General features: G+C 39.6%; 1 protein-coding gene across 8 annotated transcripts in view; it reads right to left on the reverse strand.

Moving 5' to 3' along the window:
• The window catches only part of kirrel3b (kirre like nephrin family adhesion molecule 3b), a 164,111-nt gene that overhangs the window by 31,308 nt on the left and 111,275 nt on the right, over positions 1–21,528 (reverse strand). For all 8 annotated transcript variants that reach the window (XM_075473838.1, XM_075473835.1, XM_075473834.1 and 5 more), the window contains 2 exons: positions 13,577–13,734; positions 8,127–8,277 (listed from right to left, as the gene is read on the reverse strand). In XM_075473838.1, the coding sequence (XP_075329953.1) occupies positions 8,127–8,277; positions 13,577–13,734 (309 nt within the window). The remainder of the gene's footprint in view (positions 1–8,126; positions 8,278–13,576; positions 13,735–21,528) is intronic.

The following is a 21,528-nucleotide window of genomic DNA, read 5'->3' on the forward strand; positions in this document are numbered from 1 at the left end:
TCATATGGGAGTACTTGCTCAGGTTTAAAGCTAGCCATCCATTTCAAAGACATATTTGCTCTCTGTTCAGTTACAGTACACTGCCGTATTACCCAGGAGCTGTTGTAGGGATGTGGATGAAGAGTACCACGGTGAGCATAGAGATCTGCAGAGAATTAAAGATGCACACAAACACCACTGTAAAGCGACCAAATACCGTGCCACTATGTGTATAGTTATGGAGTGACTCTGTAAGCATGTGTGCATGAAATGTAGGAACACTGCTTATTACCCTGTGGCTGCACAGATGCTCCAGGCTGGCTCAGCTGCCACAAAGCTCTAGAGAAAACATGGTCCAGGTGCAGCATTCCATCCCACTCACGCACCATATTTCCCATCAGCATACCGACAATTCCCACTCTAGGACAACTGCACCAACAACCACTCTACCACCTTGAAATCCATGAGCTCCACCTGTGCCAGTTCTCCCCAGGCCAGTAAAGAAAACAACAACATTGTGGATCCTGGAAGACCTGAAGGCTGCAATCAACCAGCAGGTCTCCCCAGGTACAGCACAGCCAGTCGTGTGTGACTGTGTATTTCTGTGTGTCGCTGCTTGTTTGAGGGGGGGTTCGTGAGCATATGGATAAGGACATGGCTGTGAGTCACATTAAAACGGGAAATGTATCCATCCCTTGAGCAATAGGGTTCGCTGCTTCGTGGGTGTTTTTAGCATTATGAGCGTTTAATTGCATGAACAAAAATGTAGGCAGATGGAACCTGAGGGGCAGTGACAGGTGTGGCAGTAGTGGAGGTGGCATTAGAAATTCTGCAAGCAAATAGAGAGAGGCTTACATTAAAAAAATAAGCAAGGGGAGAGCTCTGAGGCTTCTGTTTGTGCTAACAGACATAGCAAACTCGAAGCTAATCCATAAACCATTTTCAGTAAAACTCCTCCTTTTTTAAACTTTTTAATCATGTGATTCTCTTCTTGGTGCAAACAGATTTCAAAAGAAGAAATTGCCCATTACTGTCAAATCCACCACAAAATCAATGTTCAGTTCCAGTGATTGAACTGAGCCTCCTTTAGAAAACCCCTTTGTCCCTCTTAGCAAAAGGTAATGTCATGGAGAGTTTAATTTGTTGATAGTTCCATCTCCCCGAGCCACAGTTGAAGACAGATATTGAAGCTGTCAAAAGTCTGTCTATGTAAAATAAGGGCTGCAACCCTTGACCCTTACGATACAATGGATATCTACTTAATAAAGAATTCCCCTGCCATTTTGATGTATAAATACTGGGGTTGGGCGAGTTATTATCGCGTTAACTCGTTAATTATTTAACGGCGATAAATATTTTATCGTGCAATAACGCAGGTTTTATTATTTATTTTATCATTGTAAAAGTCTGTTGCTCAAAGGCTTTTATTTTGTAAAAGTCTGTTGCTGTCTGCTGCGGAACCGTAAAAGAAAGTAATCGGCGGATCCACCAAACATGGAGAAGGGCACAGATCTTTTACTTGGCCATTTTCATTTTAAAGTTCTTCCAGGCGGCGGAGTCGACAGAACCAAAGTCATCTGTAAACACTGCCGAGTTGAATTGTCTTATCACCGTAGTAGTTCCAGTCTAAAATATCACTTAAAGGCAAAACACACAGTTGATACCAGCAAGTCATTCAAGGAAACAGACAGTGGAGCGAGGCTTCTACATAAAATGAGTTGCTGGCCAAATTCATTTCAGGAATCTTGTGACGACACAAAAAATGTTAAGACCTTCCTTTTTTCAAGAGTGTAGTGGTGGGGGAGGAGGATGGGAGGAAAGGATAAACAGACAGAGTACAAGGGGAATTGTAAGACTGATTGGAGCTTCAGTAAAAACAACAGAATGAACTGGGCAGAGTGGCGTTGTAGTTGTCTGACAGCTTTTGATCGGTTAGTTCAAAGTGGAGACCAGATGGTGCTGTTGGAAAAATCTTCCAACTTCTTTCTTTCCTGGAGATTGTGCCAGCACAAATGGTTTTTTCCCTTTCTTAAAGCTCAATTTCCAATCTCCCCGGGTCATTGTAGACAGCTGTTCTCCAGCAGGACCCGCCTCAAACTACAGGAGTGTTGGATGCCTCGGAAGGATGTAGAAGCTGTTTGTGGACAATTCACTTGTGGATTATAGCCTCAGCAATGTGGGCACACTGTCATATGGCTATCTGAGTGGGACACTTTGGGGGAGAACAGACTGACAGACAACTTGAGGTCTAACATATTGTTCATAAGATATCCACTTGAGTAAATTCAGAATTGACTCAATTTAATGAAGGCAGATGTTCTGCAGCATTCCTAGTAGCACATATTTGTTGAAATATGTTTGTGAGCTCAAAGTTTTCTTCAAAATGCAAGAGCCTTTTTCCCCCTCTTACCCTAATATTCTTTCCTTCAAACTCCGACTCTTTCTCTGATGAATTGGCCATTATCTGCATGATTAAGCAAGGAAAGCATGTAGCTGAGCAAGTTACCCAAAACAAATCCTCCCCAATTGCACATCTGCATGTTCTTTATTAATTAGTCTCAACAAATGGCATTCGTTTTCCCCACACATGGCTCAGCTTGTTTGCAATGCAAACACACTAGGAACCTTGGCTCTGCTTGTCCCCATTGCATTAATCCCCCCCCCCCAAATGCATTTCAAAGCGTGCCTGTATGTGGGGCAATGCTCTGAAGATATGCAAGTGCACTAGAAAATATTTGAAGAATATTTGAAATCATGCGATGAGAGGGAATTAACAGGACATGAAACTGTGGCATCCGAAACATATTTCCCTGCAGCGTTACACGGTGGAGGGGAAGTTTACTGATTTAAGTCCAAAAGGCGTAATGCAAGTCAAGATTTGCTGCTGGTGAGAACAGCATCAGGGGGTAGCCACCCATCTGCTATCAAATAATTACAGTCAGCTAATGGAATGGTATGGACAACTGAAGTCAGCAGTATATCCAGAATTCTGAATCAACTCTATTGGCTCTAAATCCCTCTCATTTTGTCAACATCACCCGCACATACTGTATTTAGATGCTAATTTGTCGAAAACCTCGGTCAGATAACTCTGTTTGAACTTTGGTGGTGGTGAAAATGCTGAGGTGGGTGTAAAACCCTGGGCTTTAAAGCAGAGTTTAAACTGTAGAGCAATGTGCAAGGTTGTGTTTAGATTACTCTCATTGGGATTGTAATGAGAATGAGCCACCGTGAAAAAAGGGTACCGAAGCAAAGAAATGAGCAGAATATGAAATGTTGAGATGGGCAGACGGATTGATATGGTTTTAACAACTATTTCTTTCTAACATTTGCTAACTAACATGGTCAGTAACTGTAGACAGGTAGTTAGTTGAGAATCTGAATGAATGAATGGATTAACAGCTGGACTGACTCAAGGCGAGCCATGCAGTGGGCAATACTAGCCAGAGTGTAAATGCTATTATCCCATTTTCAGGAAATACAATAGCATTTGGTGAAAGTGAGACGACAGCATCAATATCAATCACAGTGTTGGCGCAAAATATTTGACAGCCAGGAAATAAAGTGAAGCTTGAGGTGAAATTGAGGCTCTGTGACTGATTCGTTCGCACAAACTCACGCCTCAGAATCATCAGTGAGATTAACGGGTGGAGGCAAATTCTAACTTGATGTGAACGAAGTTGCACTCACTCATTCACCTTTGACTTCATGCATCTGACCAAAAAATAGGATAAAAGTTTAGCTCAAAGTGACAGATGTCTGGGGAGACCGAAGTGGTTCTAGAGTGCAGTCAACAGGGTCCTTTTTAGATTAGTAGCATCTGTTCACCCAACACTGTCATTAATCCCCCCCATACTTGGTATTGGACTGAGTCGTGCTGCAGCCCCACTGATAAAACACATGAGAGCACAACATAAAAACGGAACTTGGAGTATTATAGTTCAATTGGAGAGTGAACTATTCATTTTTGTTTCGCATTTTAATCGAATGTCTTTTCTTTCCAAGTTGGCTGCTTGCCCTCAGTAAAAGTATGTCAAATGTCCCATAGCACAGAAGAAAGCAGCATTTTGGTATTCACGGTCACCGAACATATGGCATGCGTACAGCAACCATAAATGTAATTACAGCTTGCCAGGTCCTTTTTGACCAAACTACAATATGATCCGCAGCGCAAAGCTTGAAATTACACAGGAATACGTTTGTCTGTGAACGAGAGAAGAGTCGAGTTTACTGCGATAGCAGAAGAAGCCGCACGAGCATTTGACAGCATTTTACAAACTCCAACTTGAAGAAGACAATTTAATCCTGAACATGTCGTACATCAGAGCTCTATTGTTGACCAGCATTTAACACTGCCAACAATTATGAGGCTGCTTTGTTGGGTACTTCCATGTGACTGATTCAGGCTATGTGAAAAAGGAGAGAACACCCAAGCACCGCTCCAAAGACTTGCACCGTCTGTCAAGTGTTTCATTTATTTCACAAGCTGACAAGAATCTCCTGAAGGTACCATTGCCTTGATAAGTAGCGTGATGGCTTTCATCTTTCCTGAGAAAGGCTCGCTGAGAGAGCAGTAAAGAGGAGCTAAGTATGAGGTTTCTCCAGCTGCAACGACGCAACAATGTGCTCCTCTGTCAAATATCCTTTTGCTTTGCGTGAAAAGCAGTATAAGCTTCTGACTCTGTAAAATGTTAATGTGATAAGAAGACAATCACTTTTTGGTAACATGTATTTTTGGCAATCATTAGCGTTTCTCATCATGTGTTTGCAGCAAAAAAAAAAAAAAAAAAAAGTCATCATAGTTGTATGAACATATCATTGCTGCGTGATATTTGAATGATGTGAGATGTGAAAAATACCATGATGTATGATTGATTTGGAGGGAAAATTGAGGGATGTTTTTAATTCAAATAGAGCTGGGAGATGTAGATAAAAAAATAATAGATAAAACAATAACAATACATTTTTTATTCTATTTTTTTATTCTCTTTAAATTGCTTTTTCTATGCTGCTTTATGCTGTTCTTTTAAATGCCTTGTCTTTATGTAAAGCACATTGAGTTGCCTGTGGTATGAAATGTGCTATATAAATAAAGATGCCCTGCCTTGCCTAAAAAAATGTTTTGCCATCAAAGGTGATTTCTTTAATTTAACAGATTAGTTTTGTTTCTTCACTTAAAAGAAAAAAGAAAAAAAACTATCAAAGAATTATTAACAAACTAGTTTTGCTTTTATTTAAACAGTAAAATGAATAAATTTTGGTCTTGTCTGCGATCAAAGAATTTTACAAATTTCCCTTTGGGCTCAGTCCAAGTGGAACAAAACACAAACCTAAAAAATATGCTTGTTTGAAGAAAAAAAAAACCATAACACTCTTATAACACTTTGCAAGCACTAATCTAACATGCCCGATTTTATGCTATCAACAAAGTAGATGTTTTTTTCACATATTTACAAATGACCACAGTCAAACTTCACAGTTTTGAGCGATAAAAAGTGTGTGAAGTTGGAGTAAGTTAGAGAGAAAAAACTATGTTTGATTTCAAGGCACAAAAACAATCTATCGACGCAGTCATATTATTGCCCAGTCCAATCTCCGAATGTGTTATAGAATATTTGACGTCTGGAAAACAGGACTGGGACATTTTCTGTTCTTTTCTTTTTTTTTTTCATTCTCTGTTATCACATTCCATCGTTAATGCATTACTCTTTGAACAGTGCCCTAAGGTGGTTATTTCACAAGGGAATTGAGAATTACAGTTAGCTCCAAGACATTTGGGTCAAGTCTTAAAGTGTCAGTGTAAAAAAACCCATCATTCTGGGTGTTGATTGTTACTGCCATTTAATGTTTTTTATGCTTTTTGTTGACAATGCCCTTGTAATTAACTTGAATTACAATATGGTGGAATTGATGGAATTATCAAAATAATCCAATTTGGTAATGGCTGGCCTTCAGGTACTTCAAGGAATGACCTTTATTGGATGATACCGCACCTGGATTAGAGCACAGCTTCTGTGTACTACTTCCTCTACATGTCCAACACATTCAAGTTGTTTTCACATTTTCATCTTTGCAGTACTCCGGTCTTACAATATCATCACAGTAAATGTCATCTTATTATCAAAAATTAGGCTTAATAAACATGCCTCCACATGCCTTTTTACCTTTTAAAGTGGCAGTGTGCGAAAAAAACAAAGGTCCATGAGAAATTACATAATCAAAACAACTTGTTCTACTTTGTATTTAACTGCTTTGCTAAATGAATTATCTAGTTTTTGTTACCTTGAACCTTTTAAATCTGTTTAGCAAGTGCGTTCTTCTCCATGTGAAAACTGCTGTCTTACCACCATAAAAAGGCAAGGAAGAGAAGAGTGTTGCTCAGACATAAGTGAAAAATGAAAGAAGTGTTTCACAGTTTTGTGAGAAAATGTTGTGAGAACATTTTTATTTCACATTTGAGGAGTGGAAGTTTGTGGTTATTGCACAATACAAGAACAGGCAACGGTTCGCAAAGGTCTTTGGAGTTGCCCGTTTGTTCCTAAACAGGTCATTTAACCTATCAATGATGGGTATTTGACATGGCTCCAATATCCAACTTGAGTATTAGGTGTCAATTAATTGTTATACACTGTTCCTTAGATATCTTTTGTAAAATGCTGCTGAAATCGATCAACACCTGTACAACACAATACACCGATGTGTTGAGATGCAGGTGCATGTCTGAGTAGCAGTTTCACAGAATTCACTGGTACAACAGTTGCTCAAAGACGAGTGCATCTGCCTTGTTGCTTGTGTTTTTGCATCTGTGCTTCAGATGCTGTTGTTGAGCCACTGACCTTGAGCTCAAATTAGGCTTCCCTAAAATTAAGCAAATTGATACCCAACACAAATAAATCAAGGTTCAATTACAGGGATTCAATTCCAGGGGCAACTTAATTTGGGAAGTGAATCCCTGCAGCAACTCCAAAAGGCTCTGCTGAACAGTGCTGAACACTACCTGTCAAATCTGTTGGAGGGAGGGGGTGGGGGGGACAAGTGAGGGAAATAGAGAGCCTTTGCCTTGTGGGAGACAGTTTGAATCTCGACAATTAGTCTCTGCTGTCGCTTGGTTTGATCTCGCAGTGTGAAAAATCTTTTCAGGAGCTTTAATTGTGTAAAGACGACATTTTGGAACGCTAATTAGAAATCTGCTCCACTCATTTTTCAGGGTTAAATCATAAATTCAAAAGTGAGGATGATGCTGGGTGAGCGTGTATCACAGGCACATCATTATACATGGTGAAAAATCTGTTTACATGTGGGCAGACTTCCGTCACTGACTGGATGGCACAAAAACAACAAATGAAGAGGACAAGCGCCACGGACTGCAAACACCAACAACTGTTAATCATTTTTACTCCAGCGCCTGAGTTGGCCTGATTGTGCGGTGCCCGCTCGCGCCACTGCTTGCCTCTTGCGATGTACATAATGAAAAGAATGGAGCCGTCAGTCATAATGGCTCTCTAAATAGCATTTTCTGCTTTATTAGTCATACTTAATGGTGTTGAAGGGGCTGTGAGTGATGTAAAATCCCATTGTTCAGAGCCCTTCTCTCACAATGATTGGTTCTTGATCGAAAAAAATGATTCCCTGACAATTGAGGCTGAATGTGTTTTACACGCTGGGCTTACTTTACCTATTTTGGAGGGAAGTGCGGATGTTCTCATCAAAAAGACTGATGGCATGAAAGAGGAAATAAAAGAGGTGGAGGGAGTTTGCGTTGTGTCACAGCAGGCACGGGAGCTGGACCAAAAAAAACCCAGAACCTCAATTCATTTTAGATGGACAGATCCTTTGATGTTTTATCACAGCCAATGTAAAACTGTGATGCATCACTAATCCATCAACCTAGATGGTATGAAAGCAAAAAGGAAAGCAATTATAAATACCCGTCAGTGCCTACAAAAAAAACCCCACGCTATTATTCACGTGTGCTATGCAGTGTCATACCGCTACACATGAAAAACTCCTCAAATAGTTAATGATGCTGTTCAGATGAAGACTTTCCACACCAAAAAAATCACTTCAAAAGATTCATTAAAGAAAATAGTTGGATGGGGGGGGGGCATTGAAAGACACGGCATGAAGGAAAGCAGAGGTGTGCTTACGCTGAATGTCGATTGTGACACTGGTCTCCTTGCCGTTGGGCACGGCCTTGTTGGACGCCTTACAGATGATCTGCTGACCAGTCTCGATGTTGGAAGGTGATAGGTACAGTGTGCTCACGGTGCTTTCTCTCCTGCCGTCCCGGAGCAAGGTCTGCAAAGAGCGAAGAAATGACGAGTAAACGTAAAGGCATACGGGTGGAGAAACGTGCTTGGCCTCAAAAGTGCAGAGTAGAGTTTAGACCGAGGAGTTTCATTTTTGCAATAAATGAACAGAACCCTGAATTCCAGCAAACTCTGAAATTCTTAGGTCCATTCCCAATTCCTCCCTATGGCCCTACCCTTCCATTTTGCAGAGGGAAGTTGTAGTATTTGGAACTAGTGGTGAACTAGTTATCTGAATAGCACCAAACGTTCTAGCTGGATGGCTACGTCCTCTTGATGCTCCAAAGAAAAGAGGCACCTTACCTTTGCAAAATAAAGGTGTAATGGGGAAGTCGGAAAAAGGATTGGGCCTTAAAGTCCAGTAGATATTGGATACCTCGTCAATACCTCAAATTGAAGTTGCAATTATAAACCGTTAAGCTGATAAACAGCTGGGAAAGAAATGTAGGAGAAACAATTTGCTAGTTAAAATTTAATGGAAAAGGTGTAAAATTGTTTAAATAGAGGAAAAGAGAGCAAAGAAAGATGGCGGAAATTCACGAATACACTCATCTGCTCACTTGGGGAAACAGAGGCAAATCATCAGAACAGTCTAGCCTGTAGTTGTACTGCAAGACTGCAGACTGATATAGTATGAAAAAAAAGAAAAATTAAAACATGTTTTTGAGCTTCCTTTTGTGTGTCTGGAGAGCTGCGCTCTAGTGCATGGCTTGTCATTTTCCACAAAGGAAATCAATCTTCTTTTCAGCGCTCATCCTCTGAGCCCTACATTGTGGAAGCCATCTGGAATTGGTTGGTAGCGCTCAGTAGCTCTCACTCTCTCTCAGATGCTCAGAGGAGAGCTCTGGGAGTCTATGTTAAACAGTGCAGGACAGAACAAAGTCGCTGACTAGAACAAACTGCGTGGGCAACAGGGCGCAGTGTGGTCAACTACAAAGTCAGGATGCATTGCCTCGCAATCCTTTATAGCAGACCCCCTGTTGCTGTGCGTTTTTCCATGGAAAAGAAGATGTGTACAGATATGTACAGAATATACATATATGTGTACATATGAAAACAAAAAACTTTACTTCTTTACTTTAAATCAACATCCAGGTAACACTTTCGTCTGCAGACAACTACTTCTCCAAATGTTACTTCACTTATCTTCAGAATGTTTCAATATAAAGGTACAGCTTCTACAGCACGAATGGCTTTATTTGTTTAGAAGTTAATTAGAAGTTTATTTGTCTTGACTGAAACTAAATCAGGTGCTTTGCCTATTCCAAAAAGCTAAAGCAGCTAAGTAGCCTATAGACTTTGATCATTATCTGACCGCTTTAAGTAGAAACCGTTGTTCATTACCCACTGATTTGTCCACTTTGATGCAAGAGTCTCAGTTTAATAAAACTACAATCTGAGTATGTATAGTTCCTCCAGTTTAATGATACCATACTCTGAATGGTCTAATTAAAACGTCAAAATACTCGTGAAACCAGATTGGAAGACATTTCTTTTCAGGAATATTCTGATCCAATAACTTCATTATGCATGCACCTCAATGTGTCTCTTAAGTGTAAGACAATCTGAATTACTGAAGTGAAATAAAATAGATATTTCTGAGCATTTCTGAGTACTTTGTAGTGAAAGTATGTTGTACATCCTGTTCTCGTGTAGCCCATTTGTTTGTGAAGAATCACGTGTTGAAATTCATAGTTGAGCGTGAGCTCGTTCTAAAGCAGACCACATTAGCTGTCAGGCGCAGGGTATGTCAATGTAATATTCTTTGTGACACAATCGGGATTGTTTCTCTCGTCGCTGTGGACCTGTCTGCAGCCATTAATCTTGGAAAGGGGGTTGGCTGGCTGCTTCATGGAATTCAACACCACTCCACATTACCAATTGATAATCTTTCAGATTGACTACTTTGAAGGCCACATGAAGAACATCGTGCTCGGAGAAGGAAACGCAAAAGTAGTCAGATTGTGAAGGGATGATCGGCTTTTCCACAGATATATTTGAAGCTGCATTGATTTCCAGCGAGTGAAATAAATAAAAGATAACAACAATTTTATCAAGTATCATATCTCCATTTTAGTCTTTTTAGTCTCTTCTGCTTTGGGTTGTGCTTAAGAGAGAAGATACTGCGTTGACACAGTAAAAAAAAAACAACAAACCCTGGCAACACAATCATCTTACATGTTTAGTCTTGATGTAAAATTGCAACAGCTGGTCCAGACTTTGACCTAACAGCATGAGGACTTTTCAATGAAATAACAGATTCAAAATGCTGCTCAGACTGGATGACTGGGAACTGCAGGGAGTCCGATAAGAATCTGAGGAAAGATGTTGAATTTTTGGAGTTTGTTTTAGTGATGTGTGCATTTAGGACTGTTTCATATTCAAGTATTGTGAAAGAAAAATAAAGTACATGCAAATGTAGGGAATAGATTTCCCCCCTTTTACTTTACGGACCCATAATATAAAGAACTGTTGGGGGGATTGTAACCCTGAGGAACACAGAATGAACACACAAATAGATGAATTCATGAGAAATATTTTTCAAAATCAGGAACATAAGTGGAGCATTGTCCTGACAAAAACAAAAAAACTGCTTCTCCCTGTGAAATTTACCATGTAAGCAGAGGCAAAGGTTATACATTATCAATACCCTCATAACTTCCAAACACTTTTAATTTTGCATCACACACGGTTTTCTTTAAAAAATCCCTCTTGTCATGACATTATATATCTAAGATGAGCTGAACATGCATTTAATCATTTTTTTTCTTTTGTTTCATCAAGGATCTTAAGAGACAATAACACCAATTGTTTAAAGTGACATGTTTTTCACATTATATTTTTTAATTGTAACTAAAGGAGTTTAATTGGCTTGAAAAAAAAAAAAGTTTCCTAAACTGGAGCAACAAATCATATTACACATTGCATGTGGTGTTGAAAGTAAACACCCCTTTGACTCAGAACATGTCACCTGGACATCCAATGTTTCTGAGCCTGTACCTTACATTTTGTTGTTGTCTGTTTTGTCTGTTGGTGTTGTCCTCTTATGTGTTTTATGGTGCTGTAACCTCCCTGTCTCCGAGACAAATTTCTCCTTTGTGGAGACTAATAAAGTAACCTAACCTAACCTAACCTAACCTGTGTCTGATATGATGCTTTCCAGCTCAATTTTAATAAGCCCCCCCCCCCTTTTTCCCCCCAAGTATTGTCTTATCTGTTGTGCAGAGACTGTCGTGATTAAAATGCATCACACATAAGACTTAAGAAGGCTTTACAGAAAAAATACTGAACATTAGAGACAGAAAATCAACTGCCTTGAACACTTCCAGGAATAAAAGGAGGATTGCTATTTTCTCTGCCGAAATTTATGCTCATAAATTTCATAAATACTTTAGCAATTTTACCTGCCATTAAAGTGTGGCATTATTTCCAAAAAAATCTGGGAAAGTGTACATTGGAAAAAGTACTATTCTATCTATGACACACATCAAAATGTCTACTATTCTGTAATATCCTTTAAACCCCTTAAAACTAAGAGACCTTCCCAGCCTCCCGCTCGCCAGTCAGCTTGCCACAAAAGCATTCCGAAAAAAATGTGTAGCACATTCACGAGAACGACCTTCTGATTGGAGACTGTGTCGTGAGTTTCAAATGACTTGATGTGTCATTGCAATTCAAAGGGGTCACAATGCAAATGTGCACACCTCTGAGCAACAGCTCAGACCTGGAGGCTGAACATTTGCCGTTTGCTCTCGAGCAGCTCAACTCGAGCAGATGGGAGTTTAGCATACGAGGAAAGAAGGAACGTTATTCAATAATTCACCGTGCCGACATTCCCAGATAATCTTGATATCTGAAATATTCACTTTACTTCTCCCTCTTAATTATAGCCTCCTCCATTATATGCTAGTTGTATTGTTCCAAAGCTACCCTCACTAATGATCAGCGATATATCATTTCAACAACTTTGTACTATGGTTAAAAACTAACACCTCTCCCAAATGATAGATTTAATCTTACACTTTTTCTTTAATCACTGGTCCAGTAAATCGCTTTCTATGAGGTCACAAAGATGAAGTTTGGTGGGGAATTATCTGTGGGTGAGAACTGTCATTACATATGACACCATCAGGAAAGCCATCTCTGTGAATCCTCCACCACATCTGCTCACATTAGACCTCTTCATCTGTGGGATATGAGAAGACCATCAGAGCAGATGATTATGCTTGCAAAATGTCCCCCCGCTGCTCTCCGAACCCAAAAAAAGTCATCTTCTTTTAATTGAATCCATTGCTTTTTAATGCTTAGCAATAGAGATAAGAGGGGAGAAGCACATACTTGGACTCAGTGCAGGCATGTGAGCATCCATCAACTACCAGCAACGCAATGTCTTCATATCTGCGTTTGCTCCGACGAGGAAGGTAAAGCAGGAAGTGCACACCCACCCCACCATTAGCAAGCAGCACCTCCAGTGATCACTTCATTCAGAACGGCCTGGTGCCGTACCTCAGTCTAATCAATGGCATTTATCTGCTCTTTGGAAAGAGCCAATAATGGGATGAGGCAGAACAGGGAGTGAGGGAGGACAGGGGAGGTGTTAGTGCTCTAAAGTGCCTGGTCTCTGTGTGCTTTGTTTCAAGAGAAATAGAACACATCAGAGTTCAAATGGATGATTAGTCTTGAGGGCTAGTATCATTCAGGAGTCTACACAGTCAGGTCACTGCGACTCCTGACCGGTATGAAGAGACCCTCGAGTAGCCTGGCATCAAAAATGTGCCGTTGGGAATGAAGAGTCAGGCAGATTCCAGCACATAACAAGACCATGTGTATTCCAACAGGTTGGGATGATACAAGCTGCTAAAGGAGGATATCTAAACAGTCTATTTATAGAGTCATGATCTCACTATTTGCTCTGTGTACCAAAAAAAAAAAAAAAAAGAGGGCAGAGAATTTTGCAAACAAACCACGACCTGGATTTCCATGGGGTTTCATTTCAAAAAGCATCTTGAAAGCTGCGACAAATGCCCACCAATGGCTGGGCCAAAGTGCGCAACCTTTAACAGATTCTTTGCAGAGCACTGTGGTTATTTACAGCAAGGACATACATGCAAAAATGTAAATTAACAGATGCTTTTCTTCTGTTAATTACAGTTTATGTATTTTTGTTGAATGGATAAAGCAAACAAAGAAAAAGAAACGAATGGAACAGGAGAATTAAAACACAGGCTCACTGCAACCCTTCCCCTGTCGGTCTGCATACCTGGTATGACACACACCTCTACGCTTACCTTGGAGTACATGGCACCATTAAGGACCTCTCCATTGCGGATCCAGATGATTGAGGCTGCAGGTTTGGCATTGTCAGCATGGCAGGTCAGGTTGAGATGGTCACCGGCCCTTAGGCTCACCACTGGCCCCCCACCGATGACTGGATCCTCTGGAGGAACTATTGATACACAAAGTTAAAAAAAAAAGATAAGCATGTGTTTGTTATAAGCACATCTGTGTGAAAGTAAAGATCTCTGATGAGCCACTTAGAATAAGACTAAACTGCATGAAATCTAATCTTGTTAGTTTCCACATAACAAGCATTCTCATGATTATTATGTTTGTTTCATGTAGGCAAATTGTTTTCTTTTTCGACAAAAAAAACCAAACAAACAAAAAAAAAAACCGACACATTACTGTAAGTTTGTTCTTGGAAGGCGATGACTTCACAGCGAAGAGCATGTTTACCCCGTACTTAAAGAAAAGCTATTCTGTGGGGTTTGAGGCACAGAAAGCACGAAGTCACAGCACGATTCTCAAAATAACAATCAACTGTCATCAGTCAGAGCAGACGCTGCTCACGCATACAGTACGTGTCAGCGCTAAATGTAAGTCAGTCAAATACAGAACCCCGATCAGAGAGGCAGATGTAGATTTCTCTCCTCCACTCCTCTCAGTGTTGACAAGTACAACAGAGAAAGAGAGCATCACAACCGAGTGTGCGCCTCTAATGGCACAGATCAAAGTCTTATTTCTGTTTTTACCCATGAGCCGATCTATTTTTTTTTGTCTCTTTCTCTCTCTTTTTTTTTTTTTTTATAATTGAAACTGCAGTGAATTATTGATTGACCTGAGTGCTCATTACAATGCAGATCTGGGGCAAGATGAAATCAAAGGCTGCAGGCAGCTGCCATATTCCCTTGCAGTAGCATAATGATTTTATGGGAGGCTGTTATGGGTTTGATTTCTGTTGTCAAACAGGCCCGAGATGTTAGAAAAGAGAGAAAATGCAATTTGCGATCTGTTTGTAGATTTAATGACAATGAGTACAAAAGTACTTTTTTATGGCAGATATAAGGAAGGGCATGTCGGCACAGAAGTGCGCATCATATTCCGCACTGCACGCTCTTGAAATTAATTAGCTGGGAATAGAAAAAAAAATTGTTTCGACTTTATTTGGATTTAGTTTGAAGATGGTGAATGGAACTTTTTTTCAACAATCAAAACAAAAATGTTCTCGTTTTATCTTTGACCCAGGTCGCTGCATTTGCTTAAAAGCTGTGGTCTGCTGGATTTTTCGTAATACCAGCCGCAGATTTCATATTTATGGGTGAGATTTTTTCTACAACAACGATTCGTATTTACATAGATCGGCCATGACAACGACTGGTGAGATGTACATATGACGTATACGATCTGATTGCAGTGCAATGTTCCATATGGAAATCATCTGGCATGCATATCAATGACACTGCGAAACAGACAGGTGTAGTTTAACCAACCCGTTATTATAGACAAGTGGGTTATTGATGTTGGTGCATGATCTGTAATTTCCTCTTTATAACACCTTTTTAACATTTTTGATGAAATAACCTTAGATGAGCGGTATTCACATCAATTGATAGAGAAGTACATGTTTAATTGGTTACGAGGCTGACGCTTTTAACCTAAAGCAAGCACATGAAATATAGTGTATTTTATCTGGCACCAAAAATCATTAGAAATATGACTACAAGATAAGAATGTGGCACTTTGGGATTTGTTACCAGGTGATTTTTAGATATTGCTGCTGATGGTGACCCCTGACCTGTCGTTCTGGTACATATATATATATATATATATTGATCAGCCATAACATTATGCCTAATACAGACTGTGCTCTGACCAGTATAGGCGTGGTCAAAGAACATCTGAAAGTGTCTAGGAGTGTCTTGTACCAGGACCTCATTAAAGATATATGTGTATATATATATATATATATATATATATATATATATATATATATATATATATATATATATATACATACATAGTACATGTGAGTAATATTTGTTTGACCTACAGTTAACAGCAGTCTGGAGAATCAGCCAGTTTCCTGACAGACAACCTAAGCTAAAAGCTACTCAAACGTAGGCCACCAGAGTAGCCCCTTTTTTTTTTTTGCCATCTAAAGCAAATGAAACCACAAAAGTTTCATTATACTTTGAGCAAAAGCAATATTTTCACTTTTGTTTCACAGTCATACTGAGTGGATTAGGGGTCACATGGTTCTTTTGGTCAGTGTTGTCATGCAGATGTTCTGTAGTTGCGATGGTATGGGGACATGGTAAACAATAAAATAGCTCACACTCAACCCTCTATGAAATTTTTGAGCTTTGAGTTCTTAAAAAAAAATTTAATGTTAACAGTGTTGCCATAGTTACTTTGAAACAGTAATCCGACTACTGACTACTGATTACTTCTTTAAAAAGTAACTTAGTTAAGTTACTGACTACTTGCTTTCAAAAGTAACTAAGTTAGATTACTTTTAGTTACTTTCAGCAGAGGCTGATCTCCCGCCCCCATAACATGAAAATGACTACCAGTTCTGCCAATACTCACTTTATTGACATGCATTTTAACCAGAACATCAAAAATGACACTGGCATTTGCAAACTTTTTCTTGAAATAGGCTTACATGTTTTTTAAATAAAAAAAAATAATAAGACAGTCTTTCTTGACTTTACTTAAAATATAACAAACCTCTTACGTAAAAAAGTAATACATAATACCTATATTGAACATCCCTTGAACCTGTAGTTGTCTAACATTAGAGCAGCAAGAAGTGGTTTTATGAAACAAAAACAGTATAAATAAATCTAAATACTCTTTCTTCACTTCATTTAACTGAAATACTTATTACAAATTAAATGCTTTTTTGACTTCCTTAAATCTAACTTAAATACTTCTTATAAGAAATAAAGTAGCGTTTCTTGACTCAATTTAACATAAACACTTCTTTAAAAAAAAAAAATACAATAGACATTCTTGACTCCATTTAACTCTGATTGCATCTATCTATGAATTACGGTAACACTTAAGTTACATTGAACATGTAGTTGTCCCGCATTAGAGCACTGAGCAGCAAGGAGTGGTTTAACAAAACATCAGTCATTCACTCGCAGCGATGCAGACAAACGGACGGTTATATCACGTAACCTGCTGATAATTATGGGCCCAAGCCAGTATGACAGTCAAGTTTTTGAACGAAAAATGTCACGTTTATCCACCCGTTGACCAATAAAAGTTTAAACAAACCTGATTGATCGTCAGACCCGTCGCTTTGCAGAAATGTTTGTATGCTAGTCGCCTACAACTGCAGCTGTTACTGGATTACCCAAAGCTACACCTGACGAAGTATACATAGATAAACACCCGTACATGCACTCATTCAGATATCATAGAGGATGTAATACAGTACAAAGACGTTAACAAGTCATCTTTGAGTCATCAATTGCAACCAGGTAACTAGCTAGCCCTCTCCATAGCACTGCCTGAAACGTAGGCTATATGTTATAAAGTTAGCACGAATAGCTAAACCCATCAACTATCGTCTGTGACAGGCACTGATGAAAACTGTGGTTTAGACTGGTGTATTTATTGAAAATGATTAGGGAAAGTGAGTAAAATGTAACAAATGATATCGCTGGTGTTTAACATTTTAGTGGGACAGATCCCTTTTACTGGGTAGGTAGATGTAAAATAACGAGTGACTTCCCGTCGCGGACACTGATATAAGTCATAAGAAAACGAAATTATCCCAAATTATTTCAATACAAATGTATGGTTGTAATAATCGTGACTATATGTTGACAAAAGCCAAATATATGTTCCCCTGAAATGCAGAAATAGTAACGCACAATGTTTTAGATAAGTAACTTCAATCTGACTACTATTTTTGAAATAGTAGTTGCGTTAGACTACTCGTTACTGAAAAAAGTAGTCCGACTACAGTAACGCGTTACTAATTAACGCGTTACCGGCATCACTGAATGTTAAATAAACAGTTTTTCTGAAGGCCCCCTTCCAAGCAGTTCTTAGTACTAGCTTGACCCTCAGGAAACCTGCTTCTCCAAACTGAGAGTGCTTTGACAACGATCGTATCGCAAGCAAGACACTGACGACTAATAAGTCCTTGTTACAAATCCAACTGATAAAACTAAATATTCTTTTAAAGGGGTACATGTAAACCCTTAGATTTGACTTAACTAGCCTCTGTTAAAGACACTGAGGTCTGCTGTAGCTTGAGAAACCATTCTAAACTAGCTCATGGGCAGTTGCATTTTTTGTTTGTCTGGTTGAAATTTTAACCCATACGCTCATCCTTTTTCCTTTTTCTATTGTGTATCTGACAAAAAAATGTTTAGGAGCCGAGTGTGCTGTCGCAATGAACCACAACTTTAACATGTATACTTGTTTCATAAAAAAAGAGGTTAATCTAAGATGATTAATTGGTCAACCCGACCTTAAAGGCTTAAACTTATAATATCTTTGCTGCTCCAAAGATATTGCAGTTTAATGAAAATGGCTCCATGATCTTACACAATCACATGTTCATCACTCATTTCACTTTACTTCTCCAGGAGATGGCCAACATGGTGCATATGTTCTACTTGTATCCACAACATTGCTACATAATAACGTTCAACTGCCAGATGTCGCTGCTTGGAGACGCCTTCCAGGCGGAATGCACGTGAGATGGGATTACTCCACCGACTCTCATGCAAGAGATTGCAAGACTGACTCTGTAGTTTTTACACAGTGCTTTCAATTTCCATTACTTTTGTACTTTGCTCTCACTTTCAAAGGTTAGAATTTAATAGCATATGGTTTGGTGTAGTTGACAAAAAAATACACAGGACATGGACTATGATGGTAATGTGTGTCAAACAAACTGACCTATAGCACGTTTTTTCCGGTGAGACTGGGTATTAATTTAGTAATCTGATTATGTGTGGAGTATCACATCAATTCTCCAGTTTTTGCTCAAAGACAAGCTTTTTCTGGACTTTTTCTCTTCTTCTCCCTGCTGTAGTTGATTAGTGGATGGGGGTGGCATTTTGGTCTTTTGCTCTTATGACTAATGCATCTGCATTGCATAACTTTATTGATTAAAAACAAGGAAAACGTTTTCTTGTACAAATTATCAAAAAAACAAAACAAACAACACACCAATCAGTACCACACATTCACAGTGAGTAATGACTGAATCAGACCCGCGTGGGAACACGAAGTCTTTACTTTGACTAGACCAGACTACTCTAACTCTGGCCAGCTGGACCAGTAAATCTGCTATTTCAAAGACATCACACTCCCTGGTTCCTATATGTGCTTGAGCTTGAGATGCTGTATTAATTCTGGCGGGCTCTCTTTCATCTGCTCTTCATTAATATGCTGAGGGGTGGCAGAGGTAGAGGAATCTCAGGTCAGCACAAGCAGATCAGACAAGAGAGTGTGCTGATCTAGGCAAGTAAGAAAGAATCTCTGTGAGAATGTGGTCACCTTCTGGTCCTTTATCAGCAATTGGAAACAAGGTCAGGAGGCTCACATTAGTTTATTCTTTTGCTAAGAATAGAGCTACTGCATTGAATGCAAATGAGACAGGGAGCATGAGAAAAGCATTATGAGCCAGGGCTCTCCAGACAAAAAAGAAAAGAAGAAGAAGAAGAAGAGAGGCTCGGTGGTTGCTCCATGACAGTTGATTGCAAAACCCCTGTGTTATTGGCTTGCTGTCAGCGCTGTCCTCCACACATGACTGAAACATTAATTAAATGTCAAGCATATAAGGCAGCCGTAAAAGGTTTTATATGGAGCGGGGAAGATTAGATAGAAAAGTCTGACAGTATGTGACTGAGAGGTCTCAGACTTGAATACCTCTCATCCAAGTGAGGCGATTTTCCTGTTATTCCTCCAAGTGCTCAAAACTCAGTAGGAAATGCGAAATCAGAGGTTTTTTTACTTTCTCTCTCCAAGGAAACAATCCCACTTCTCACTTGTTAACACATACCTGTGTCTGTGAATACGTGCCAGCTTCAGAAAGTAACACTGATAATTGATGTGGTTATAACTTCCCAGGCAATCTACATTAAGTGGCAGAATGCCTCATTTGGCATTTAATCTGAGTCTCTATTGTCTATCAGTATTATGCTTGCTATTGATGGATGCCAAAGTGAGAGAGCAAGAGAAGTTTAAGATTTCATGCATAGTGGAGCTACATGGAAATCGCAGGCAAGGAGAGCACCGGTGCGCTTACATGTCATGTCCCTCCGGAGGTGGAGGGCTGCTTGCCAGCAACACACTGAGGTCGAATGGCGAGCTCAACGAGGAGATGAAGGACATGCTTGGCTGCTTCCGCCCTGCACCATTCCAAGCTTTGTATCGTTCCGTCCTTCATCGTGTTTGAGAGTTTTAATACAGAGAGTGCCAGTTGAGACAGCCAAGACAACTGAAATAGTTGTCTTGGCTGTATGTGAACAACCGAAACTGCAAGAATCGACTTGAGACGACCACCGATGAATTGGGAAATGTTTCCAATTAAGCCAAAGAGGCGGGTTAGGCTTGATCCTGCACACGTGAGACCTTTTGAAAGCGTGTTTTGGGTTTCCTGACAGAAGAAAGAATTTGTGTGAGCTGAGGGAAGAGGAAGATTTGATCAATAGCTCAACATCCGACGAACATGCAAATGACTGAGAAAAAGAAATGATTTTAAAAAGATCTCTCTCTTCATGTGTGATCTTTCATTGATCCCGTCTCATGACTGCCAGGTCTGACAGTTTTGCACGGGCCAAGCCTTGAACTTGAATCAGCCGTCATCATTACTGGGCTGTTTGCAAACTTGGCAGTCCCTAATGGTTCTAAATTAGCTCTTTACTGCAGCCATTCGATGGACTTGGCATAAGTAGTGTGGTCAGTAGTACAGATTGATCGCTCCTCTTTAATTACAGGGCTGAGTCACGGCTAACCCTGCTCCACTCACTGCTTTTTCTTTCCGTCCCTGGAATAATAATGTTAGCCCTTTCAACAGTTTCACAAATTGTCCTTCCCGTGTACATGCAGAGACATGGGCACTGCGGTCATGCACTCCCGCAGATAGCAACTTTTCAAGTCTTTTAGTGATTACAGGTTTGATACGAATCAAAGATGATGCGCTGAAGACATTCATGAAGGACTTTGTTCCTGTCTGTAACAATCAAAGATGAAAGATGTGTGCTGTAGCCACGATAAATCAGCCCTTGGATATAGGCAGTTCATTACTTGAATCATTTGAAAGTGCTTTAATAGGGTTATAGACTTTGATTTACCTTTTGATTCAGTGATGTTACAAGTTCCAAGTTCCAAGCAGTCTTTTTTTTTTTTTTGTCAAAGGAAGAAATCTAAATTAGGCTGTCCAAAATTGTATTAACCTGTCCCAGTCGCTTAATTGGATACATTTTTCTATATTGGCTCATGACACCTAAAATGTCATGGACGTCCCATACCTTACCCAGTCTTACTAACATATTCACTGTAAACCCTGCCTTGGGTTAAAACAAAAAAAAAACAAAAAAAAGAATTAAAGGAGACAGTGATGTCAGAAAGTGTGGGCTTCGGTGTGATCATTTACTTTTAGTGCAAAATCAAAGATATCCATAAATGAGACTAAGCCATATTGATGTGTAATTAACTCAACAGGGCAAGGCTGTAAGTCTGTCACTTCCAAGAGGGGGCTGAATAAACCCTGGGGGTTATAAAGCTGCCTTTTGCCATGTGATACATGGGAATTCTCCAAACACTAAACATAAAATTTCCCAACACACATAAAACCTGAATTTATGCGAGAAAGCTGATTGCAGCACACTCTAGTTGGCTGAAAAAGTCTGCTTCAGATCGGTGCTGCTGATGTTGGACTTGCGAGGTTCTCCGGGCCAAACAAATATTGAGGAAACTTCTCCAA

The sequence above is a fragment of the Odontesthes bonariensis genome, chromosome 9 (genome assembly GCF_027942865.1).
Source record: "Odontesthes bonariensis isolate fOdoBon6 chromosome 9, fOdoBon6.hap1, whole genome shotgun sequence".
NCBI classification, from domain to species: Eukaryota; Metazoa; Chordata; class Actinopteri; order Atheriniformes; family Atherinopsidae; genus Odontesthes; species Odontesthes bonariensis.